The sequence below is a fragment of the Littorina saxatilis genome, linkage group LG8, assembly GCF_037325665.1.
Source record: "Littorina saxatilis isolate snail1 linkage group LG8, US_GU_Lsax_2.0, whole genome shotgun sequence".
Lineage (NCBI taxonomy): Eukaryota > Metazoa > Mollusca > Gastropoda > Littorinimorpha > Littorinidae > Littorina > Littorina saxatilis.
Window position 1 is genome coordinate 50618197 of NC_090252.1, and position 27252 is coordinate 50645448.

General features: G+C 40.9%; 1 protein-coding gene across 1 annotated transcript; it reads right to left on the reverse strand.

The window, feature by feature from the left end:
* Positions 1–658: 658 nt before the first annotated feature.
* Positions 659–27252, reverse strand: LOC138973786 (uncharacterized). Its single transcript, XM_070346492.1, has 11 exons — positions 27032–27252; positions 17835–17969; positions 16623–16729; positions 10229–10299; positions 9062–9264; positions 6654–6779; positions 4512–4754; positions 3062–3376; positions 2529–2636; positions 1536–1679; positions 659–977 (listed from the first exon to the last, which is right to left on the reverse strand). The coding sequence occupies exons 1-11, from the start codon at positions 27105–27107 to the stop codon at positions 910–912; spliced, it is 1596 nt and encodes a 531-aa protein (XP_070202593.1). The 5' UTR covers positions 27108–27252; the 3' UTR covers positions 659–909.

Sequence of the window (27252 nt, forward strand, 5' to 3'; positions counted from 1 at the left end):
TTATGAATCGAACATGACCCCCTGGGACCCCAAAACTTGAGGAGGGACAATCAATCTTACGTGAAGTCGGGAGATTATCAAACCCCAGAAGTGTGCATAGATTAAAGCTCTAGCTTCAAAAACATTCGAGATAACCTCAACGTTAAGGTTTTAGAAAACGAACATAACCCCGCTGTGACCCCAACATTTGACGAGGGTCAACCAAACTGGGATTACTTCAGATCATCAAACCCTAAAAGTGAGCAACGTTTCAAAGGTCTAGCTTTAAATTGCTTGAAGCGCTTTATAATAGCTCAGGGGGGAGGGGGAGGGGATATAGGGCGATAGAACTGTGTGTGTGTGTGTGTGTGTGTGTGCTCTGGCAGCTCAATTAATGGGTGTTGTTTGTTTATTGTTGTTGGTGGCGGTTTTGTTGTTGCTGTCAGTGGTGGCGTTGGTGTGTGTCTGTTCGTGTTTGTGCTTGCTCGTGTGTGTGTGTGTGTGGGTGTGTGTGTGCGTGAGTGTGTGTGTGTGTGTGTGTGTGTGTGTGTGTGTGTGTGTGTGTGTGTGTGAATACGAATAATACGAACTCTGTGTGTGTGTGTGTGTGTGTGTGTGTGTGTGTGAGTGTGTGTGTGTGTGTGTGTGCGTGCGTACGTGCGTGTGTGTGCGTGTGTGTTTGTGTGTCTGTGTATGTGTACACATGTGGGCGCGTGTGTTTGTGTGTGTGTGTTTGTGTGTGTGTGTGTGTGTGTGTGTGTGTGTGTGTGTGTGTGTGTGTGTGTGTGTGTGTGTGTGTGTGTGTGTATCGATGATCTCGTTCTGCACCTCTGCATCTCAAGTCTCAGTCAGCTCAAATCGGTCTTAAGCCTCGATCAACGCGGAAGGTCCCAGCTGTGGGTCTTGACGATGAGCTGAGTGTTCCATCCTCTAAGAGCTAGGGTGTATCACAGGTTGCAGATATGTTGAGGACGACCTGATCACAGCGTCGGCGTCACCTGCAATTCAGAGATATTCACCATGTCTAATAGTAATTGAGTTTGAGAGCAACAATAAATGAACTCCGATTCGTGAGGAAATAATGAGGAACTTAACAACTTCTCAGCCTTTCTGACAAGGTTCGAGGGTGTTTTTATGCAAGCATGGCTGATAACCGTTTAATCATAAATGGATGCGGTTTTTTCTGGAATTGGATATAAAATTAAACTGTTTTTTTTTTTTATAATCCTCAAACAATCAGATTCAGGCAGTAAATGAATGACATATATGAGACAATGAAAGCATAAGAACTTTGCTAAACAAGGTGTTTTCTCCATTCCAAGATGACCAAAGTTCTTTTAATTGTCTTATTATTAGTTGTATGTCCATTCACGTCACAGACCACTTGGCCGACATGTCTGTGGATGTTTCGTTTTGTCGACAAATAAACATTTCAAAGTTCTTGAAATGTTTGATTTTTGTAATGTTATGGTAGTCTACCTGCTTCGTATTTTATAACAACCGTATATATCGTCTGTTGCTCATAGACATTTTAAAAATGAGAACATGTAACTTACAACAAACGTCATGCTCGACAACGTCAACATATACGCCGCTAATGTCGCTGGCTCGGCGAAAGTCATTTTTTGGCTGGGTCGTGTGCCGTCGGGAAACAGAATCAAATCGTGCTGCTAGATGTGGTCGTCTTTCCTTTTTTCTACCTGTAACCATATTGTGAACCATAATTTCTACAAGTAGGTATAACAACTGGGTTTTTTCAAATTCTGCATGCATAGAATTTTTTTTAATCTGCACTCTAAAACAATCTGTTTGAAGTTGAAATTCATTCAAATAAAGAGGAATTATGGCCGCAGAGGTAGTGCACCACGAAAACAGTGTTCGCTCAAAACAGGGGACACGCCTATTTCTAGAAAAATACGTACACTTCACGAAAGAAAGTTGTAAAGAAAGTTTCACACAATGCTTCCTGACCTTAGTTTTTTTTTAAAGTCACAGGAAATAGTATGCAATAAATCACCTGAACAGTTTTCTAAAGGTCTCGCCAGTAGTTTCATGGGAATCCCTCCACGTGCACGCTCATACACACACGCACACCCGACTTCTCTTTCAATCCCCTGACCACCAGAATTGATTTTGTCAATTATTTGCCAAAGTTAATAAAATATTAAAAGAACAAGACAATCATGTTAAGCAGAGTAAATACATTTATTCAATCTGCGTGTAAAGTGAAGAAAACCAATATTTGTAGTCAATCTGTCGGTCCAAAAGAGTTCCATTGGATATACTAGATGTTTATCAGAGACTGATAAGTTCTAGACTGGCTGAAATCCATCGTAAAGTACAAACTAATCTCCATATAAAAAAACACCCTCTAAAACAATTTATCTTCATAAAATGCTTTAAATTACATAAAGTCACGTGTGCGGTCTATATTCCATTGTTGCTGTTGCATTGTAGTTGTTATTGTAACTTCTTGCTTTCTTGATTATTTGATTGATTGGCCTGTTGAGTTTGTACCTGCACGAGAAAGGAAAAGTATGTGTACTCACACCATAATTTGGAGACGACGATAGCCGATATTACAAGCAGCATAACAAAGTTGATCGAGGGAATGATGTACACGCTGTAGTGAGGAGAGCTGGATGTGTTTGCTGAGTCTGGAACGACCAGATATAAGTTGTATACATACACACATTCATTTTCGGGTACACATACGATAACAAAAATTGTCGCCGATCAGAACACTCCATTGGAGAGAAATATTTTTTTTAAATGATCATGCAGTTTTTGTAACTTCCTAAAACACAATGTACACAAATCCGCAACAAGAGAAAGAATCAGGATGATTTTGTTTTTAAAATTATCCCCCTTTAACCTTTTGGGTTATAAACGTCATAAGAAGTATTGTATGTTTTGTGTGTGTCTAAGAACGTGACACAATGTTATACTATCACTGAACTTATTTTTTGCGGACTGCTTCACAATATTTTCAAAGTTTTCATTTTTGCGTGCTTCAGTGATCTGACGTAACGAAAAGAACTGTCACGATTGTTTTAAATGTAAAGGCAATCGCTAAACTTACCAGCAGAGTCCGCCTGCTCCTTAGGCTTGACAGTCAAAACTCTGAATCTAGTCAATGAGTACATTTCTCCGGTTTTCCACTGGGCAGAGCAGCTGCATAGTATACTGTCATCGGCTGACGACAGCGGAAAATTTAAAACGCTGGTGAGGCTTTGGGGTCCACTGATGTCAGGTGTGACGTCGGGATGGCCGGGACAGGAGAAATTGACTGACGTCACTGGAGGTTTACCACCATCAACCGTGCAGGTCATCGTGAGCCTGTCACCCACACGCGTCGTTAGACTGGACTCTATCAAAGGAGCCGATTGTGGTGGGTCTGTGAAAAGCAAAATATTAAAATAAAATTGAAAGAAGAAATGGAAAAAAGAAGAATAAAATAACACAAGAAAGAAGGAAATGAAGAAAGAAAGAAAGAAACAAGGACAGAAGAAAGACAGATTTTCACTTAAAACATAAAAAAAACTATCCTCTGCAAGCAAAAGAAAAATAAGTTGTGTAGAGTGAAATTACTACATTAACTCAACCCGTCAAACTCAAAAAGTGAAATTAATGCACTGCATTTGTTTCCGCCAAGACAATATAGTTTTGTCGATACCCCAAGGCCAAAGCTCTGCCACTTTCACGAAAAAAAAGCGTGCAGAAAGTGATGAGCCAGTATAACGCAGTAGCATATATGGCTGACTTGCAGATCGGTTGAAGTGACAAGCCAGTATAGTGCAATAGCGTAGAGCAGTTCACAGGAAACCACGCTTTTCTCTATTATTTTTAACTTTCTGAGCATTATGTAATCCAACAGATCATATGTATATGTTTTTTGAATCAGGAAATTATAATAAATCAGATAAAACCAAGTGTAATTCGATTACTTAAATTTTTATTTTACTTGGAATGTTCAGATGTTTAATGACCAAACTCATCAATTTAAATGTTAAGCTTCCAAGCTGAAGAGCAGTCCCATATTCTGGGTTTTGTCGAAGATTGCTTGACACATATTTCAATCAATTTGATCGAAAACGAGGGTGTGACAGTGCCGCCTCAACTTTCACAAAAAGCCGGATATGACGTCATCAAAGACATTTACACAAAAATTAGAAAAAAAAGGTCTGGGGATATCATTCTCATGAACTCTCATGAGGTTACATGAAGATCAGTCCTGTAGTGTTCTCTACACATACACACAGACAGACACACATACTCCACCACCCTCATCCCGATTCATTAGTCACAACTTGAAAAAATGTCTTGCTGTTAGTTTTGTTCCATATAATGCACGCCAACGCCCGTCGTGTGTATGAATGACAACGTGTTTTCGTGACTTTCAGCCTTTTATATTTTTCTCTGTGGCTTGAACAGGTATGCCAAGTGTGTCAATATAATCATGAAAAAGAAATAATGTATCGGTTACAAGAAAAGCTGCCTTACATCAAACAGATTTGTATTATTGTGCTTACAATTCAGGCGTATGACAAACGTTGCAGACGCTGACTGGCCATTGCTGAAGGTGACTTGACACGTGACAGCCCTCCCGTCGTCCAACGGAGGCTGAGGTCGAATGACGCAGCTGGCGTGTTCCCTGCACGATGCGCCAGTCCATTTGTATTGCGTCACTTCCGATGCGTTGCTTACCTTGCACAATAACCTGAGATCTTTTGATCCGTCAGTATCTAAGGGAGACTGTCCCTCGACCACCGCATCTGTGCAAAAAGATGAATAAAGGGAAATATTTATAAATTAATGTAAACAATAAATTAAGGTACTATACAATGGTTACTGACCACCAAACGAAACTAATTCAGAGCACGTTTACCTTTGGTAAACACGTGTTACAAATATACACAAGATGTGTGAAATGAATCTACTAAACAGTTACTTTACTATGACTGTTTACATTTGCAATCCTATACAACATGTGCTGATTTTTACATTTAGTCAAGCGCAATTGCTGGGTGTGTGGGATGTGTGTGTGTGTGTGGGGGGGGGCTTCAATCCACTGTTTCGTTTGAACAGTTTCATGTCTGTCAAAAGTAACATCAGAAATCCAGCACCTTCGGCGGACTGAAGAACAAATTCTTCATAGTAATAAAGCTGTATTTTTTGCTGAGTCCGTCAAAATACAATACAATACAATACAATACAATACAATACAATACAAAGCAATACAATACAATACAATGCACACAAGCTAAACTCACTCGAATATAAGACACATCGAATATAGGAAATAGTTCTTTCTCCTGTAAAATGGGGTTTTTCCTCAAAATTGTCAAAGAATTTCACGTGTAGCCACATTTAGTGATGTTTTAAATATGCACTTCCAACGCGGTACTGTTAAGTGGTAAACACAAACAGATTCAGACAGCCAGCCAGCCACACACACACACACTGACACACACACACGCATACACACACACACACACACACACACACACACACACACACACACACGCACGAACACGCCTTTCAACCAACATACACTGTCCTGCCCATTATCATTTTTAATTTCGGCATGATGCATCTAAAACAATGTTAAAAATTAGGACCTAAAAGCAACATTACTTAATAAATATGACATACTTTACCTTTGTAATTGTTAAAGGCACAGTAAGCCTCCAGTAAACCATCACAGATACTGTCAGGCTTTTACACACAGTACAAACACCCTTTCATTTAAACACTCACCGCTTGAGAACATCCTAGGTGCTCTCCGTAAAGAGCGAACAATTTTCAAAGAATTTATTTTTGGGTTGTTTATCTTACCCCTGAGCCATCGTGAACCCGTGTGATCCAGTTTCGCTTTTTCACAATGTAGTCGTCAGTTAGTAATTTGAATGCGACTCGATGTGAGCTTATCTGCAATAGCACGTTTTTATGTACTTCTCACTATGCACGAAATAAACGGCTGTGGTTCACAAGAACTCTAGCGATGGCTTTTGACTGTCCAGAGGAACTGGCGATATGCATAAACCGTCGTCTGCTACCAGAACCACTACCTTGCGTGACCATGCTTCCGGGCTTTTATTTTTTCAAACTTTCAAAACTTCGAATTGTACTGATCTTGTCTTGATTGAAAAAAGAATTCTTTTATGATTTAAGAATGTTTGTGTAACAAGCTGTCAATGTATTATTTAGATTTTAAAAGTTAGGTTACGGTCGCATGCTTCGCGGAGACGAGCGTGACCCGCCTCGGTCTTCGTGTTAGCCGAGATTATCTGAAGGTAGTCTCGGCGATGACTGTTCTTTTCGTTAGGTCTAGCGCCAAAACGCACCACGGTCCAAAAAGTGTCCGAGACAATCCGCAAAATTAATTCTTTAAAAATTGCTTGCTCTTTACGTAGGGCACCTAGGATGTTCCCGTTTGGTGAGCGTTCAAATGGAAGGGTGTTTGTACTGTGTGTAAAAGCCTGACAGTATCTTTGATGGTTTACGGGAGGCTTACTGTGCCTTTAATGTCTTTCTAGAAATATAATCAGAACGTTTTCTTAAAAAACAACAACGCTTCCTCCTTATTTAAAATATAATGACCCAAATAGTCCAGAGGCCAAATCACAAACCTCTGTACTGGTAATTTTGTAATGTACGGATTTTTAACTGACCAGTGCAAATATCACCATGGAGGAAGAAGCCTGTATCACAAGGACATTCGTAGCGCAAGGCCACGTCACGGCATTTTGTCTTCTCGGAGCAATTGTGGAGGCTTGGATAGGCGCACCAGTCCACAGCTAGATCATAATCATCCTCATCCTCATCATTATCATCATCCTCCTCATCATCATTATCATCATCCTCCTCATCATCATTATCATCATCCTCCTCATCATCATTATCATCATCCTCCTCATCATCATTATCATCATCCTCCTCATCATCATTATCATCATCCTTAACATCCTTATGAGTTGCTAACGAATCGTTACCCTTTCCATTGCAGAGAAAAAAAGCTAAATTCCTGTGACCACAAAGAAAGTGGTAAAAATGTGCTAGAATCTAATCAGTTCATGCTCAAATTCTAGCAATCGTTAGACCAGTCGTCGTCACCCTTTCAGAATTGTCTGCGCGTGTGCGAGTTAATTTGTATGTGTGTATGTGTAATATTATGTTGTGAGTGTTTCTGCGCGCGCGCGCGCGCGTGTGTGTGTGTGTGTGTGTGTGTGTGTGTGTGTGTGTGTGTGTGTGTGTGTATGTGTGTGTGTGTGTGTGTGTGTGTGTGTGTGTGTGTGTACTTGCGCGCGAGCGTGTGTGTGTGTGTGTGTGTGTGTGTGTGTGTGGTTGTGCGTTTTCGATTTGTATGGTGTGTGTGTGTGTGTGCGTGTGTGTGTGTGTGTGTGTGTGTGTGTGTGTGTGTGTGCGTGTGTGTGTGGTTGTGCGTTTTCGATTTGTATGGTTAATGATAAGCAATAGATAGTTTCCTTTCATATCCCTAAATTTGCCCAGTACACAAAATATTTATTTTAAGTTGGTTAGAACTATTAACAGCTAATGTGTTTTCAGCAAAGCAATAGGGTCCGATATGTAGACGACACAAGTATAATGTCGACGAGTTGAAGACGAGTCGCATTATACTTATTCGAGTCTAAATCGCATTATACTTATTCGAGTCTAAATCCTATTATACTTATTCGAGTCTAAATATCGGACCCCTTTTCTACGCTGAAAACACAATAGCGTTTATATTGCTATTCTGATATGATATTCTGTGTTGAAACATGTTTTTGTCTGTGAAAATTACCCGCATGATATATGTTGGCTATTGCAGACGACATGTCAGTGCGCATAGCTGTTGCGCATGTACAGACGGAAATCACCGAACATTGAGAAGACACCAGATATAACTAAATGTTTTGACTTTCGTCAATTAGCCATGTTTCATATGACGTCACGCAGCATGCTTGCACACCTACAATTCTGTTTGTTGTTCGAAAGTCTGACTTCTGTTGCAGATAGTAATTTCTTGAAGAGTGAGTGGGGTATATCTCTGGATCATGATATAACAAGAAATTCCTCCGATAGGAAAAACACCCCCGTCAAAGGGAAATAACCTTCTCAGTTGGTGGCAGTGAGAATGGTTATTTCCCTTTGACCAACGGGGGTGTCCGTCTATAAGTCCTTGTATAATTTTAATCCACCAATAACTCCCTAACCGTGTGTTTGACTGGTCCCAATTTTTGTAAGGACCGTCTCAGGAATGTATAGAACCTGTTCACCAAGTTTGGTGACGATCGGTCCGTTCATTCTTGAGATCTACTTGCGAACACAAACACACAAACACCGCACAAACACATCGACCGAATCCTATACACACCCCTATACCGGGGGTGTAATAAGGAATAGAAAGACAACGTCGATGTGTTATTGCATACAATTGCATAGGGAAAGAAGAGTTTGCTGATTCAGTGCAAAACACTAGCTTGACTGCTGGCACTAAACTTTTGTAAAGTGTGTTGCCTGTCCAAGAATTGGATTTTACCCGGAATTTGTTTCATGTGCGGTAAGAACAAAATATCGTGGTGAAAAAGAAGGATATTGCGCAACTTCCTTGGAAATATGGCTGTGTGAGACTATCCAATCACAACCTGTGATAATAGTTTTACTGTGATACATTTTCTCACTGAATGCGCTGATCTGTATGATTTACGAGTGAAGTATTTTGACACCTCTATTTTGACACATATTTTTATGGAGACCAGCTCTACAGCTCTCTTTGGATTTGCAAGGGAGTCTGGCCTTTATTTTAAGATTTGATTTTTAAAGATCCTTGACACGTAGGGTTTCGACTTAACTTTTGTGTTCCCTTCGGGTAACGTTCTTGACTTTGTTTTTTTGAAATTGGTTTTATTTAAATTTGTGCAATGTTAAACTTGTGGGGTCCTGATTGGGCCGATATGGTCCACTGGACACAAAAAGCAACAACTATCTATCTATCTATATACCCCTGAATTCCCCACGTGCCTATCAGAATAGCAATATAGTACAGTATCCTTAGCACCAATACTAGTATATTCACCATCAATATTTCCTTCAATATCATCCTTGTTCCGAAAAATGCCAGTGTGACCATCAATGAAGATTGTCAGGTTTCTAACGACGAATGTTTTGCGTGCTTCTACCGCCAAGACAGCTTTCGACGTGGCCAGTAGAATATCTTCTGTTACGTTTTGTTCGAAGACGAGCATGTACTGCACGGTGAAAACGGGGACGGGTACAGCTCTGTATAACACAAGTAAACTCATTTGAGAGAGAGAGAGAGAGAGAGAGAGAGAGAGAGAGAGAGAGAGAGAGAGAGAGAGAGAGAGACAGACAGACAGACAGACAGACAGAGAGACAGAGAGACAGAGAGGGGGGAGGGGAGGTAGAGTTACATAGAACTCAGAACTCAGAAAGTTTATTGTTTAGGCCAACTGACCCGTTACAACCGGTACATATATCAAACATAGTTACATAGAGAGAGAGAGAGAGAGAGAGAGAGAGAGAGAGAGAGAGAGAGAGAGAGAAAGAAGAGAGAGAGAGAGAAAGAGAGAGAGAGAGAGAGAGAGAGAGAGAGAGAGAGAGAGACGTAAGACATTACAGTGAGTAAACACAATGTTCCTTTCAACAGGGTAGGGATGGGGTGAGGGGATCATTAGTACAGGTCACATATTTCTATTTATTGACAATCTCTCCCTCTCTATCTCGTTCTCTCTATCTCTCCCTCTCTCTCCCACACCCACATACACACACATACACACACTCACACACACACACACACACACACACACACACACATACTCTCTCTCTCTCCCTGTCTCTCTCTCTCTTTCTCACTACCTTTCAATCTCTCTCTCCCTCACTCTCTCTCTCTCTCTCTCTCTCTCTCTCTCTCTCTCTCTCTCTCTCTCTCTCTCTCTCTCTCTCTCCCCTAGAAACATTTTCAGCGCATTAATGAACAAAGTGAGTATGTACAACAACAACCATTTTAAATAATCAACATGCATCATTTGCTATCAGTTTTGCTCTATATCATTCCACGAGACACACTGCATAAACACCTCAAAATCAATCAACAACATTAATTTGTATGTCTCATTCTCACTCTATCTTTCACGAAAAACGACATCTAAATACACCCCCCTCGTGTTATGCGACTGTATTTTTTTATTCAAACGTTTAAAACCAGAAATTACAGTATACTCACCCGACGACTACTTTAAGGTATATGATCCCTTTGTAAGAAGGTAGGCTTTGTATCGGTATTATTTCCTCCACCTTTGGCAATGGCGAGGGGTTCATCGGATACACAGACAGAAAAAGAGAATTGTTCATAAACTAGTTCGCATTTCATAGTTTCAGTCGACCATAATTGTCCATACCTGTTAGCAACAACAACTACACCAGCATAAGAAAGGAAAACGAAAGAAAGAAAGAAAGAGAAAAAGAAAGAAAGAAGATTAAAGCAACAAAAAAAAAACTTTCTAAAATTTGCAGAAACAAAAGACAACAAGTCGCGTAAGGAGAAATTACTACATTTAGTCAAGCTGTGGAACTCACAGAATGAAACTGAACGCACTGCATTTTATCACATGGACCGCTCGTGCAAAAGGCAGTGAAATTAACGAGCCTGTTTAGTGCGGTAGTGGTTGCGCTGTGCTGCACAGCACGCTTTTCTGTACGCTTCGTTTTAACTTTCTGAGCGTGTTTTTAATCCAAACATATCATATCTATATATTTTTGGAATCAGGAACCGACAAGGAATAAAAGGAAATTCTTTTTAAATCGATTTCGGAAAATTGATTTTGTTCATAATTTTTATATTTTTAATTTTCAGAGCTTGTTTTTAATCCGAATATAACATATTTATATGCTTTTGGAATCAGAAAATGATGAAGAATAAGATAAACGTAATTTTGAATCATTTTATAAAAAAATAATTGTAATTACAATTTTCAGATTTTTAATGACCAGATTCATAAATTCATTTTTAAGCCTCCAAGCTGAAATGCAATACCAAAGTCCAGCCTTTGTCGAAGATTGCTTGGCCAAAATTTCAATCAATTTGATTGGAAAATGAGGGTGTGACAGTGCCGCCTCAACTTTTACAAAAAGCCGGATATGACGTCATCAAAAGTATTTATCGAAAAAACGAGAAAAAAAAGTCCGGGGATATCATTCCCAGGAACTCTAATGTCAAATGTCATAAAGATCGGTCCAGTAGTTTGGTCTGAATCGCTCTATACACACACACACACACATAACCCTAACACTCACACACATACACACACACACACACATACACCACGACCCTCGTCTCGATTCCCCCTCTATGTTAAAACATTTAGTCAAAACTTGACTAAATGTAAAAAAGAAGAAAGCAGCAAGCAGAAAGAGCAAGAACACAGATCGGAATAAAAGAAAGTTAGATTCTTAAGCAGCGAAGAAACAGAAATTGAACAAGTATTGGACCATAGTTAAGAATGTTGAGATGCTAACATAACCGAATGAATCCGTGATCACATTCATACTAACTTGATAATGATTACAATAATATAAGATGTTTGATGGGTTGTTGACAGATCAGCTGTTTTGTCGGTCCGAGGGGGAGCATATCGTCTTTTGTTTCATATTCATGTACCAAGGCCGAAGGCCGCGATCAATAAATATGAGTCAAAAGTCGATATGCCCCCCGAGGACCGACAATAAAGCTGGTCTGACAACAAACCACCAAACATCGTTTTGTCATCATTTTGGTAGTGAGAAAATAAGTGCCAAATCAACACAGGGAGCCATGCTTAGAAACGCGAGTTCCGTGTTGATGATACATGGTTTGGGGCCCCAGCACGTTGTTGCAATCAAAGCTGGCGTGTGAAAGCAATTTTCTGTGTTTTGAGTTCATAAGATGTTGGGATAAATATGTCAGGTTTAAGGATGCACAGTTCTGTAGGTTCCTCTCAGTATTCCACCCCCTCGGTTTTCAGTTGTAAATACTAAGCTTAGTGATCGAATGTGGAAGCTACGTTGGGTCAAAGGTCACAGAAGATTTGCATTGTGCAGTGAAGGAAAGAATTGCGATCTTGTTTCCGACTCATTGTCTCGTTGTTTTTCATTAGACCTGTCATTCTGCTTGCTCGGCTTTGTTAGTTGTTTGCATATCTTGTTGCTATGTTCTTTGCTTTTATCATTATTTCTTATTTGCGCTTCGTTTATCGATACAACGTCTTGTGCACGGGTCAAATGGTGTGTGTCAGGGGTCAATTGGTTTGACTTGAACTTGACGTTCGTGTTTGTCCGAACGTCTGTGTATCGAAACACAGATACACGCACTCCATGACTTTGTAAGAAGACAAAACATATCACTAGGTTTCATGTGTTTGTGATGAATGTATGACCTTTCATGAAGTAGTTTTGTTTTTTGTTTACTTTTGCCAGTTTGCCAGTTTGTTTTTGGAACTTTGCAAAGCAGTGTCGTCTGTTTAGGTCTGGGGAAACGCCAATGAAAAGAGCCGAAGAATCCCCGAACGTTTCTTTTGGGTTTGCTTTTGATTATCCATGTATAACCTGCTTCCTGCAACTATGGTAACCGGGGATTTATTGCATTGGGAACATGAGATTTATTTCCCAGGTGTTTGTGAATGAAAACTCGTGAGAATGATGACAATAATAATTGTCAGTTTGTTTGTTCGTTCATGGGCTGAAACTCCCACGGCTTTTACGTGTATGACCGTTTTTACCCCGCCATTTAGGCAGCCATACGCCGCTTTCGGAGGAAGCATGCTGGGTATTTTCGTGTTTCTATAACCCACCGAACTCTGACATGGATTACAGGATCTTTTTCGTGCGCATTTGGTCTTGTGCTTGCGTGTACACACGGGGGTGTTCGGACACCGAGGAGAGTCTGCACACAAAGTTGACTCTGAGAAATAAATCTCTCGCCGAACGTGGGGACGAACTCACGCTGACAGCGGCCAACTGGATACAAATCCAGCGCGCTACCGACTGAGCTACATCCCCGCCCATAATTGTCAGTAAGTACTGGTGTCACATGACTGATGTGAAATAGTTGATTGGCTAATGTCAGTGGGCTTAAAACTGTTAGCGTATTCTTCCGCTCTTTGCCACAGCGATGTTGTGGCCCTTCTTTCGATTTGAGAAGATTCTTCTAATTCTCGGTGTTAGTGACATTACCAAATGATGCTTGACCATACATTTCCTGCGGCAAAAGGCAGAAGTGTTTTTCTGACAGATTGCATGCGCCTGTGCCACAGTGACTGAGTGAGGCTGTGCCTTCTTTCCACCTGAGAAGATTCTTCTAATCCTTCATTTAAGTGACATGCAGCTTATTCTCTCCACATTAACAAATGATGATTCAGCATAAAATTCCCAACGGCTAACAGAAAACACAAGTGTTATTCCGATAAAGTACCAGCTAGACCAGCATTTGGAAGTCGACTGATTCGATCGACTTTGTCATACGTAGCAGACGACACAAAAATGCGACTGCATCAGCTTAGTAAATGAATGATTCGCATTATTATATCAAGGCAACAACTATCGGAATCAAAATCGTGTAGTGCGGTTCAGAACGTTGCTACCATGTAATAGACGTATTACCACTCTCCCTCATGAATTCAGATGCAACACGAGAAATGTACTTTTGGAAATGAGACTGGTTCGATTGATCTAGCAGACGACATAATAAAAATAAAATACGTGTAGGGTTGAGAGCATTCTTACCGTCCATATATTTAGTACCAGACTCCCTGATGATAGTACATACAACACGAGAAACATACTAGATTTATTTTGAAAATTCTTCTTCTTATTCTTCTGCGTTCGTTGGCTGAAACTCCCACGTACACTCGTGTTTTTTGCACGAGTGGATTTTTACGTGTATGGCCGTTTTTACCCCGATATGATATTTAGGCAACATACGCCGCTTTCGGAGGAAACATGCTGTGTATTTTTGTGTTTCTATAACCCACCGATCTTTGACATGGATTACAGGATCTTTTCCGGGCGCAATTGGTCTTGTGCTTGCGTGTACACACGAAGGGAGATAAGGCACTAGAAGGTCTGCACATAAGTTGACGTGGAAGATCATAAAAATCTCCACCTTAACCCACAAGGCGCGGCCGGGATTCGAACCCACGACCTTCCGCTTTGGAGGCCGGTGTAACACGAGAAAATTACTCCCACGAAATGTTTACTCCCGAGTAAAGATTTCGCGCAAAAAATGTACTCCCCTTACAAAAAAAGTACTCCTTCCTAACACGACAAAATTACTCCCCACGACAGGTGTACTCCGAGTGAAAATGTCGTACAAAATCTGCACTCCCCTTCACAAAAAAATTACTCCCCCGTAGCACGAAGACATTACTCCCCACGACAGGTGTACTCCCGAGTAAAAATGTTGTACGAAATTGTTACTCCCCTTCACGAAACAAATTACTCCCCCGCAGCACGAGGAAATTACTCCCAACGACAGGTGTACTCCCGAGTAAAACATTCGCAAGACATTATTATCCTCCTTATTACGAAGAATTTCTTCCCCTCATTTGGCAAAAGACTTTTACGTCATACTAGCGCCAACAGAAATGTGTGTGTTCGGAGCAACTCCCGAAAAATTACTTGGCAGACCTTCATGAAACTTTACATACACATGTTCAAGGTGACATCCCCAGAAATACATGATGATCCGGTTTTCCAAGAGTTTAGACGGCACTGTCACGACCTCATTTTTTTTAAACAAATAAACAAACAAACAAACAAACAACAGATCTAACAACATGCTGAGAAAGAACAGGTCAAGCAAATAAACAAACACCCAAAAAAACTAACAATTGTTAATGTATTCCAAGAATAACATGAGGAGTAACTTTTTTTTGACAGTAAAATAATCGTGGAGTAAAACGTTCGTACAGGAAGTACTTTTTTTCGTACGTCGAACAAAAGGAAAGTACTCCACGAGATTCTTACTGGGAGTAAAAATGTGGGGAGTACAAATTTCGTGGAGGGAGTAATTTGTTCGTTCCTTGGGGAATACTTTTCTCGTACGACAGCTGTACTCGGAGTAAATATTTCGTACGAAATTTGTACTCCGGAATCAATTTTTCGTGGAGTAAAAATTTCGTGTTACACCAACGTCTTATAAAATTACCACGAAGCCATTGCGCCCGTCTATTTTGAAAATGAGCTAAGCTTTAAGCTTTCCCAGGCCTGTTCGAGTGTTCAGCTTAGCCTATCTGAGCTGAGCTTTACACTCGAACAGACCTGGGAGTCAAATCAGGCGGGGGGGGGGGGGGGGGGGGGGGTCACTCTGCACAGTCAATCGGTCGAAACGTGAAGGTTTCGAATCTCAAACAGGTAAGTGCACAGTCCTTTCCATGAGTTAAAATGAGGTCTCTACGAAAACACTTCACTTTTAAGCTTAACGCTACACTGGAATTTACCAACAGAAATTAAAACAAGAGTGTGCATGTGACAGAAAGCAGACAACCTTGAGACAGCACACACAAAACTAGATCCAACACGACCTGACCACACATCTAAATGCGCGCAGCAAAATGTGCGTTGTGAATCTTGTTTTTTTTTCTTTTGCGCTACAGACAGTATCGTTATTGAAACTATCACAGTGCGCAAATAGATTTATAGAGCAAATCTCAACAATTATCATTGAACTCAGCACTATGCGCTTCGTTAAATAATTCATTTTTTCGATTTTCTCTATAACTCTCTTAGCGCACTGTGATATCTCAATAACTTAAATAATGATAATAATAATAATAATGATAATAATAGGAAGAATTGTCAGTAAGAAATTGTGTCACATGACTGATGTGAAACAGTTGACTGGGTAATGGCAATGTGCTAACAGTTCTGGAGAACGTATTCATAAATCTATGCCACAGTGAGGCTGCGCCCCTTCTTTCGATTTGAGAAGATTCTTCTCATCCGCCATGTTAGTAAAATCATTGCAGCTTATCTTCTCCATATTACCGTATGATACTTGATCCTAAAATACGCCGCAGCAAAAAGCAGAAGTGGTTTTTTTCTGACAGATTTCGAGCTAGACCATGCAGCATTTGGAAATCGACTGATTCGATTGACTGTCCTACGTACATGTAGCAGACGACAGCGTCAGTTCAGTACTGAAATGAACGGTTTTCGCACATTTCAGGACAATAACGATGTAAATAAAAATGATACTTGACCCTAAAATTCCCCGCACCTAAAAGCAGTAGTGTTTTCCTGACAGATTTCGAGCTAGACAATGCAGCATTTGGAAGTCGATTGACTGTCCTACCTACGTGCAGCAGACGACAGCGTCAGTTTAGAGACGAGTTGCTCTATGCGCTTCGTTTAATAATTCATGTTCTCGATTTGCTCTATAAATTGCTTAGCACGCTGTGATGTCTCAATAACTTAAATAATAATAATAATAAACAACTTTTCTGTATAGCCAGTCCCATCAACTGACCCCAGGCGCTTTACAATTTCATCCTTAAACAAACGAACAATAATTGTACCCAAATACCAAAAAGAACAACAACGTATGAAAAGAACAACAATGTATACATAGACACAGGTTCACTTACAGCTTCAGCAAAGCTTCCTTCCTTCAGAAATTGTTCGATCACCTTAGCATCGTAGTCACGTATGCGGATAGGCATAGCAAGATATAACCTTTGGCTCTCTGGTACCGCTGAAACACAGGAAGTCATTCAGATTCATTTTATAGAGTGCATGAGAGCTTAGGTATTGTGGTAACCAAATTATTATTTATTTTATTTTTGCAAATGTTGATTTTAATTGTCGTACGAGGACGTATACATGTCTAGTCACGTGTTTTCGTTTTAAATTAATGTTTACCCGGTGTGCGACGCCATCTGGTGCTATTTTTTTCTATAATGACATTTGTCTTGATGACTTTGAAATAGTAAGCAGTGGAAAAACAGGTCCCTGCCAGACTTGCTTGACATGACCTCATTTACATGATATACACACGTGTGATTTGAACGATTATTATCTCATGAGTGTCTCTCTCACGTATGTAGGATAAAGACAAGTTTCAACCAATTTTTGACAATAAAAACGGACATAAAAGCAATTTTTACTGATCTTATCTTATCTTATTTTATTCAGGAGAATACATGTGTTACAAACACAATGAAAAACTTACCAGGGAACATCCACACGTGATTAAGTACCGAGAACATTAGCACATAGTAAACTACAAATCTCTATAAAGCATGACAAACTGTACTTTCCCCCTGTCAACAAGAACATGACTATACTTCACATTACAGAAAGTGTAAAGATGTGGCTTACCATCTCAGATATCGCCAGACTCTAACATAGGATCAGGCCACCCCACATACTAAGTACAATATATAACCTGAATGCTTTCGGTGAAGAGTGGTGAATTTTGATTAATTAATTAATTTATAGCAGCTAAAAGTCACCCCATCACAAGAAGCAGTTAGAGTGTTGGTTTATGGTATGTGTACACGTGGAGGTTTGGTCTTATCCACTGTAAAGTCATGGCATAAAACCATAACTCAACTTGGATGCATAATAATAGCCAGCATCACGACTGCTATACGAACAAAATTAAAAACTAAAATAAATTTTGAAAGTTATTATTTTCACGGTACACTGGAAACGGTCCGGAAATTCTTGGTATTTGTCCTCCTGGAGGGGGAGGCTTTAATCCCAAATAAAAAGTCTTAAAATATCATATATATTAACCAGAAATGTTTCCACATGAAGGATTGTACCCTTAACAGAACAAGGAAAACTTGTTTTACCAATGCAAGTTTCATTAAGGTCGAGTTGTTCGTCAATCGCCTTGCATTCACAGACGTATCCTGAAGTGGTATTCTGTTCGATGCATTGCTGGCTTTCTGTCGGACAGGCATGGCTATTGTCAGTGCAAGGACTTCCTGGTAGAGAAAAAAAAGGATTTGCATAATGAATCAGACCACGAACAAACGGGTACAAAGACACATCATACGTGAATGTGCAGTCTTGGCTATCTGCCTAAATATGAGTTTTGGGCTTTTTGCGATGCAGGGATTTATTTCCTCTTATTTTCGTAAGATTGAATGCACGAAGACATGCACTCTTTTGAAGTCCTGGCTATCTGTTTAGATATGAGTTTTGGGCTGATTTTAATGACAGGCGCTACCTCTAAGACCTACGAGAGAGAGAGAGAGAGAGAGAGAGAGAGAGAGAGAGAGAGAGAGAGAGAGAGAGAGAGAGAGAGAGAGAGAGAGAGAGAGAGAGAGACAATGACAATGAACATTCTGTATTTTTGGAGGGTTACAAGAATAAGCATAGATATGCTTTTTTTGCATCTGGCCCTTGCCCTAAAGAGGAAGTAATATAGCTACTACAACTACTACTTAAGACTCATTGCATGAATACATAATTTTTTTAGAGAAAAAAAAGAAATACGAAGAAGACATAAGTGTATGTACATAAAACACATTATATTGAACAATTGTAATACAAAATGATGTTTTCAAGACTAGGTGCAAAGCAATAAAGAGCAATATTAATACAAATTCAGCATATTTTTCAACGACACATTAGCTCAGCAAAACAAAGGACATTGAGAAAAATCATCACAAATTTGTCAAAAATAAATGATAATTATAAAATGGGTAGCTGTATCCGAAGGGAACATACCAATCGGAAGAATTATATGCTTATCAATTTCATTAAATGGGATGCATATTTGAATCCGTGCTGGTAGATTGCCTCAGGACGTTCTGAAGAGCGTTCTAGAGGCTATTACCTGCGTAAACTAAACTAGACTTAAAGAACCCCAACAGGCTTTTGTTGGTGTCAAAAACGCGTCCATTTGCGTTTTGGCGTGACTTAGGTTAATCAGACATATGCATGTGGTAGGAAATTGTTTTCTTACCTTCCCTCACAGGGTTTAGTTTATTTCGGAATCGTTTTGGGCCATAATCCGACGAATTTCGTGGCTGAAGCGAAGCGTTTTCGCGTTCCGATCTGGCGGCCATTGTATCACGAACGTCAGCGAGAGTACGGAAGAGGAGAATTCTGGGTAAAAATTCCGATGACGTCACAAGCAGTATTCATGGCAGAAGCAAGTTTAGCTGCTGAACCTTACAGTTTTGAGCCTGGGGGTTAAAATCAAGGGTCTGCGCGCCCCGTGATTTGTAATTTTTTGTCTTCTAAATCACGTTAATGTTCCCGATATTTTCTTGTAATCTCCAAAGTCAAGGCACAAAAACAAAATCCCTTGACTTTTGGGGTAGCGCGACTGTTGATGTTTAGATTTTTTTTCATTACTAGATTGTCCCGTCGCTGGTAAATTCGGGTCACTTCCTCCCAGTGGAAAGCTAGCAGCAACAGAGTCGCGCTACCTCAAAGTCAAGGGATCTATGGGATTTTTTCTTCTTTTCTTTATTGTCACATTGCTGAGAAATTCGGGTCGATTCCTCCCAGTGGAAAGCTAGGAATAACAGAGTCGCGCTACCCCAAAGTTAATGAATCTATTAGATTTGTTTTTCATTTCTTTATTGTCCCATCACATTCCACAACTTGGACACATACCACAACTTCGACACATTACCACGTCTTGGACACATACCACATCTTGGACACATACCACAACTTGGACACATACCACATCTTGGACACATACCACAACTTGGACACAGACCACATCTTAGACGCATACCACAACTTGGACACATTACCTCATCTTGGACACATACCACAACTTGGACACATACCACATCTTGGACACATTCCACATCTTGGACACATTCCACATCTTGGACACATACCACAACTTGGACACATACCACATCTTGGACACATTCCACATCTTGGACACATACTACAACTTGGACACATACCACAACTTGGACACATACCGCAACTTGGACACTGTCACGGTTTAGTGACATGGATTGAGAAACGAACACTCTGTGGGGTGCCTTTCTCGAATTGCAACGAAAAGCGCCTGTGCTTTTGGCGACGGGCTGGTTTCTGCTGACCGAGCTTGGCACGGGGACTTGGACACATACCGCAACTTGGACACTGTCACGGTTTAGTGACATGGATTGAGAAACGAACACTCTGTGGGGTGCCTTTCTCGAATTGCAACGAAAAGCGCCTGTGCTTTTGGCGACGGGCTGGTTTCTGCTGACCGAGCTTGGCACGGGGATTTCGTTTTCTGCACGCCTGGCTGGCATGCAAGGGACGACATTATGTACAGGGGTTCCACGTGCGTGATTTTGCTGTCTGGACAAAATCAATTGGGAACTGAGCTGTACATGTGACGATATTGATTGGTCGCTAGAGTCACGTGATGTTTTTCAAGGGGTTTTGAGGAGGACTTGAAACGACACATTTGAGCATTGAGCAGCAAGAGAGAAGTGTCGGTGTCTTTTTCCTAAAAGTGTGATGGTATTCAACACGGGATATACAGCATTTTATGTCAACGTGCCGTTCTGCTTGTACAGTAGGGCTTTTAGGAACGTCAAGAAGGGACCACTTTTCGCTGTTTACATGTTGCTGACGACGAGGTTGTCAGGTTGTTTCTTGGCTGAGCGGGGGAAAAATTCCCACGCATGAAGTAAATTCAGCAGGAAATTCGTCGACGGACGTAAGCCATACAAAGGAAGCGGATTCGCTTAAAGGAGAGCCACTTACATTAGGCTGTTGAGGTAATAAATCGTTATTCAACGGTGTTGACGAGTCTATGTTTGTGGAATGAAATACTCTCTGTTATTCTTTCCAGGTTAGCGCATAATATGCTCGTTGTGACGCTAAAAGTATAATCTGAATATGTTTTTTGCATATATATATATGGAGAGAAGGAAGGAAAATAGCTGATTTGTTGTTTTAAAAGTTCGTTAGTGTAGGCCACGTGCTCCATGAAATATGTAAAGGTGACATGTTTGAAGGTGGAGGAGGAAGGGTTGCGTGGAATGTTTAGTGCACCGATGCTTTTTGTTGCAGCCTATTTCCTACTCATCGGATTCAGCGGTATCCACTACTCATCGGAACATCTTTATCCGGAGCTGTAGGCTGTAACCTGGTGTTGCGGTGCTGCATGCTGTAACCTGGTATCGCGGTGTTGTATGCTGTAACCTGGTGTCACGGAGCTGTAGGCTGTAACCTGGTGTTGCGGTGCTGCATGCTGTAACCTGGTATCGCGGTGTTGTATGCTGTTGCTGCTGCTCGGATAACTGGTTAGGCCGTCACCGTCTGCAGGGGTCTTCCAGCAGGCAGTGACGTCACCTACACGACCACCCGTTGTCTTCAGCAGCTGAGTGAGGCGCCTGATTTCCCCACGATTCCCTGCTTCGTCCCACGCCAGCCGGCACTCCAATCAACGAAGCAGTAGTGGGGAAGGACTATTTACGGGTCGCCCACTCCGTAACTAAAAGCTAAGTGTACCGTACCATTGCGCCCTTTTACCACCAAGTCATCTTCTACCATGTGTGATTATATTTGAGTAGTGACGACGTGGGTTGTGACAACTGCATTTAACCAGCGCTTTTACACAACAGCTATCTTTCCTGTCTTTAATAATAATAATAATAATAATTGTCAGTAAGTACTGGTGTCACATGACTGATGTGAACCAGTTGATTGGCTAATGGCGATGCGCTAAAACTGTTAGCGCACTCTTGGAGTGCGCTAACTTTTCCACAGAGCGTATTCTTGCGCCCTTTGCCTAAGCAAGACTGTGCTCTCATCCTCAGAATTAATTAATGACATGTAGCTTATATTCTCCACAATACCAAATGACCATAAATTCCCTGCTTCTCAATTAAAGCAGAAGTGGGTTTTTTTCTGACAGATTGCATGTGCCTGTGCCAGTGCCAGTGATCTAAAAAAATAGAAGCCGCTGTGTTTCATCTAATTTTCGCCGACTTGGATAGTGGCATGTAGCTTATCATCCACATTACCAAATGATGAGTTAGTATACAATTCCCAGCGGCTAACAGAAAACACAAGTGTTATTCCGATAACGTACCAGCTAGACCAGTTTGGAAGACTGACTCGATCGACTCTGTAGCAGACAACACAGAAATACGACTACATCAGTTCAGTAAATGAATGGTTTCAGAATTATTATTTCAAAGCAAGAACAATCGTAATCGAAAACGTGTAAGGTTCAGAACGTTCTTACCATATATAAGATTTATTAGCAGCCTGCCTCATGCGTACAGACTCAGTGCAGACTGCAGTCGTTCCATTGCCCAGGTTGGCAGGTAGCCTAGCAGACGACATTAACCCCGCTCAGCAAATTAACATGTTGGGCAAATGTGAACGAAAAAACGATGGGGATATAATACGTGTAGGGTTCAGAGCATTCTTACCGTTCATGTTTAGTATCAGACTCCCCGATGAGCGAAGATAGAACACGAGAAATGTGCCACATTTGTTTTGAAAATGTGCGAACCGTCGAGTCCCGCTTTGAGTCAATTCAAGGGGAGTCACTCCGCATAGTCAATCCGTCGAAGCTCGACTGGAGGTTTCGAATCGCAAATAATGAAGAGCCTTTCTCCGAGTTCAAATGAGGTCTCTCTGAAAGATCATCACTGTTCAGATTAACGCTACACTGGAATTTACCAACAGAAATTAAAATGCGTGTGACGAAAGCACGACACACTTGAGACACCCCACACAAAAGTAGATCTTTACTGTACACAACCTGACCACACAGTTATGCCTATTCAAATGCGCATTGCAAAATGTGCGTTTGGAATCTTCTTTTTTCTATGGCGGTACTGACAATATCGTTATTGAAACAATCCCAGTGCACTAAGGGATTTATAGAGCAAATCTCGAAAATAATTATTGAACTCAGCGCTATGCGCTTCGTTCAATAATGAATTTTCTCGATTTGCTCTATAAATCCCTTAGTGCACTGGGATGTCTCAATAACTTAAATAATAACGGGCATTTATAAAGCGCCTTATCAGAAGTTCAAAGCGCGTGACAACAATACATGTATACAAAAATCATACAATCACTGTCAGATTCAAACAACACATCATGCACATCTCACATCCCCAGACTCTATACTAAGGAACTATCCGTAGTGTTGTTGGAACAAGTGAGTTTTCAAATTGGACTTAAAAGATGAAATGGATGGAGAGTGACGTAATTGAAAGGGGAGTGAATTCCATAACTGAGGTCCATAATACGAAAACGTGCGGAAGCCATGAGCCTTGCGTTTAAAGCGACCTTGACGGAGAAGTCGAGCATCATCAGAAGAACGAAGGGTGCGAGAGGGAGTGTAGAGAGAGACCAGTTCAGAAAGATAGGCAGGTGCCGATTCAGAGATGATATTGTAGCAGAAGCAGGCAGCTTTATACCTAATACGTTCAGATACAGGAAGCCAGTGAAGTTCTTTCATGAGAGGAGTGCAGGGTTGTCGATGCTGTGCTCTGAAAATGAGACGTGCAGCAGAGTGTTGTACTTTTTGCAAGGGTTGGAGAGTGGAGTCAGGGCAGCCTATGAGAAGGGAGTTGCAGTAATCTAATCTGGACAGAATGCAGGATGTAACGAGAGTTTTAGTGGCATCAACAGTGAGAAATTTTCTTATGGAACCTATTCTTCTGATCTCAAAGTAACATGTCTGACAGACTTTTTTGATGTGTTGTTTCATTGAGAGGTGGGAGTCCATGATGAACCCAAGATTCCTAGCACTATCAGAGAGAGAAATGTCACTAGAACCTACTGTGATGGAGGCTTTACACAAGATCAGCGTGTTATTATCATTTTCTAAACTTTAACTGGCATTTTTGTCAGTGACCCTTTTTTTTACGTTTTGAACGTAAAATAAAACCCCATCTTTTGGAGTGAAGTCTCGAGGGAGGTGGCGAGATAGTATATAAACAGGCGTCTGAAACTTATACTTTTGTTGATTCTATCTATTTGTATGACTGCGAGAGTGGATCGTGGTGTGGTTAGTTAGTTAGCAGTAACTAACCGTTCATAATCACCTTTCGTGATCTGTGAAACGTGACAGACACATACCACAACTTGGACACGTACCACATCTTGGACACATTCCACATCTTGGACACATACCACAACTTGGACACATACCACAACTTGGACACATTACCACATCTTGGACACATACCACAACTTGGACACATACCACATCTTGGACACATACCACAACTTGGACACATTCCACAACTTGGACACATTCCACAACTTGGACCACAATCGCGACTCTGTTGCTGCTAGCTTTTCACTGGGAGGAAGCGATCCGAATTCGCCAGCGATACAGGACAATAAAGAAATGAAAAAAGAAAGAAAAACAAATCTAATAGATCCCTTGACTTTGGAGTAGCGCGACTCTGTTGCTGCTAGCTTTACGATGGGAGGAAGCAATCCGAATTTCCCAGCGATGGGAAAATAGGCTGAATTGAAAAGAGAAATGAATTTTAGTGGGTTTTTTGCATTTTTACAAATCGCGGTTTTAGGTTCGACGTAATTTGTAAAATATGTTTACATTTTTACAAATCACGGGTTAACAGCTCAGTTGGAGGTTTAATTGGTGTCAGTGTGTAGACATACAGGCTGGGGGAGTGGCTTAGGAGCGAGCAGATAGCTGTACCGTATCAGCGTCTGTTGCTGGAGATCGTTCTTACTGCGGCGTCCGAGTTGAGACGGAAGTGTCCCATCTATCTGGGTTGATAATCGGGGATTAATGTAGAGTTGTATCCTCTTAGTCAGGTTTGATGCACAAAGTTTACGAGGAAAAAACATTCTCTCTGAAGGGTGGAAGTCAAATGTCTCCCAGACTCAGCAAATAGATTAGGCAGTCCACTGTTGAGATTGTAGTTGAAGTTCTATCGGATTTGTTGTTGGTTATGTTGCTGAGGACGTATATGTTCTCGAATTTGAGTTGATGTTGCTGTTGTCGTCGTCGTAGATGAAATCAAGGTTGTTACGTGTCAAATAAATCGTGTTCCACCTACTGTTTATCAGTGTGAAGCTGTTGTTGGTGGTGTTGTTGACATTGTAGTTGTTCTTGGTTTTTGAGTTGTTGTCAGTGTTGTTGTCGTCGTTGTAGTTGTTGTAGTTGTTGCCCAATGTTGTACTGTGTTGTGGTTGTTGTTTTTGTTGATACAGTTTCGCTGGTTTCTCAACAATGTTGTTGTGGTTGTTGTTGTTGTTGTTGTTGTTGTTGTTGTTGTTGTTGTTGTTGTTGGTGGTGGTGGTGGTGGTGGTGTTGGTGTTGTGTTGGTGTTGTTGTTGTTTCTTTGTTTTTGGGTCCAGCCGATTCATTTTCACAGCCCATTCCTGCTTGAGCCTTGAGTCGGATGGAAACAAATGAAAACTCAAGCCTGAATCCTTTGTTTGCAACTCCGAACATACGGCAGCAGCACACTCTCTTGGCATGATGTCGTGAGTACGCGCGCATTCACGGCTGCAGCAAAGACGCAGACCGAGCGTCGCTACTTTCGCTTCCGATTCCTGTAAGTGACGCCACAGGCACAGCCAACGGCTTGCCGCCGCGGGGATTTTGAAGTCTCGCGTAGCAGACGAATTTGGCCGCTTTTTGAGCATGCAGTTTGTGTAAAATTATTAGACTGATGCAACACAAAACCTGTGATTTACTGTTCGGTTTTTGCATCTTTAGATGCTTACCTTTATCATTAAATCAACCCCAACTGCTTTATCTTACCTTAAAAAACAAGTCAGTGTCTTTTCACGAACTAACCGTCGTTATTTTTGTGTGTTTTAGTCAAATACAAATACATACTGTATACATGGTCACTTAAGCCTGAGAAAATATGTCAGGAATAAATCGTTAACGAAATAGTTCCCGGTCAAATCGGTAACTAAGGCATTTAGTCAACTTGGCGTCGTCCCAGCACCTCTAAAGTGAAATGGGTAGTCAATTGCACGGTGCTAAGAAATTATCATGTAAGGAAAACTGTAAAATACAGCAACTTAAACAACATTATTGTGACCTAGCTGACTTTCATTAAAGAATCTTGATCGATCGATGATTGTCTTATTTCTTATCGGTTGCTTCTTTCTTGTTCAGAAAGCTCTCTCTCTCTCTCTCTCTCTTTTTTCCTGGTCATAGTTATAGTAAAATAGTTTAGTCCCTCTTTAGGGCGAGGGCCAGATGCAAAAAAGCATATCTATGCTTATTCTTGTCACCCTGGTCCCTCGAAAAATAAAGATTTGTCATTGCCATTGTCTCTCTCTCTCTCTCTCTCTCTCTCTCTCTCTCTCTCTCTCTCTCTCTCTCTCTCTCTCTCTCTCTCTCTCTCTCTCTCTCTCTCTCTCTCTCTCTCTAGGGAAATATGTGTTTGTATAAAAAAAATCCTTCAAGAATTATATATAATCATGTTATTCAATATAATCAGAGAGTAGTTATATTTTGCCAGCTGCTTGATAATAGTTTTTATAAGTTTTGTAAAAGAAACAGCATTCAATATTCCTTGAATGATGTTTCATGAATTCGTAATTTAATTATATTTGGAATGGCGTTCCACATAATTGCTCCAGAATATGATAGACTCGACTTGTACAGGTCAATTCTTGGAGTTCGTAAGAGAGAGAGAGAGAGAGAGAGAGAGAGAGAGAGAGAGAGAGAGAGAGAGAGAGAGAGAAAGAGAGAGAGAGAAAGAGCGAAAGAGACAGACAGAGAGAGACAGAGAGAGAGAGAGAGAGAGGGAGAGAGAGAGAGAGAAAGAGCGAAAGAGAGAGAGAAAAAGCGAAAGAGAGAGAGAGAAAGAGCGAAAGAGAGAGAGAGAGAGAGAGAGAAAACGAGCGAAAGAGAGAGAGAGACAGACAGAGAGAGAGACAGACAGACAGAGACAGAGACAGAGAAAAAGAGCGAAAGAGAGAGAGAGAAAGAGCGAAAGAGAGAGAGAGAGAAAACGAGCGAAAGAGAGAGAGAGAGAGACAGAGAGAAAGAGCGAAAGAGAGAGAGAGACAGAGAGAGATACATCAACATGTAGCTACTTACCGGTCACTGGTAGTGCACATATTCCCAAACAAAACAGGATTACAATGGCATAGTTGAAAGAATATGCCACGTCCATGTTTGTTCCCTCACTTTGTTCTTCTTCGCCCTTTACTTCAAACCAGGGTATTGCATCTCTTGCAAGTTCACAAACTACCTCGACAGTGGTAACAAAACCCTCTCAGGATTCAGGACAATTTTATGTCAGACCTCAACCCTCTTCT

Excerpts from the sequence above, each read along its gene's own strand:
- LOC138973786 (XM_070346492.1), bottom strand. The coding sequence starts at position 27,107 with ATGGACGTGGCATATTCTTTCAACTATGCCATTGTAATCCTGTTTTGT. Across the intron at positions 6,780-9,061 it reads TATTGAAGGAAATATTGATG|CTGTGGACTGGTGCGCCTAT; the intron begins GTGAATATACTA and ends ATTATGATCTAG. Across the intron at positions 3,377-4,511 it reads GTTTGTCATACGCCTGAATT|ACCCACCACAATCGGCTCCT; the intron begins GTAAGCACAATA and ends TGCTTTTCACAG.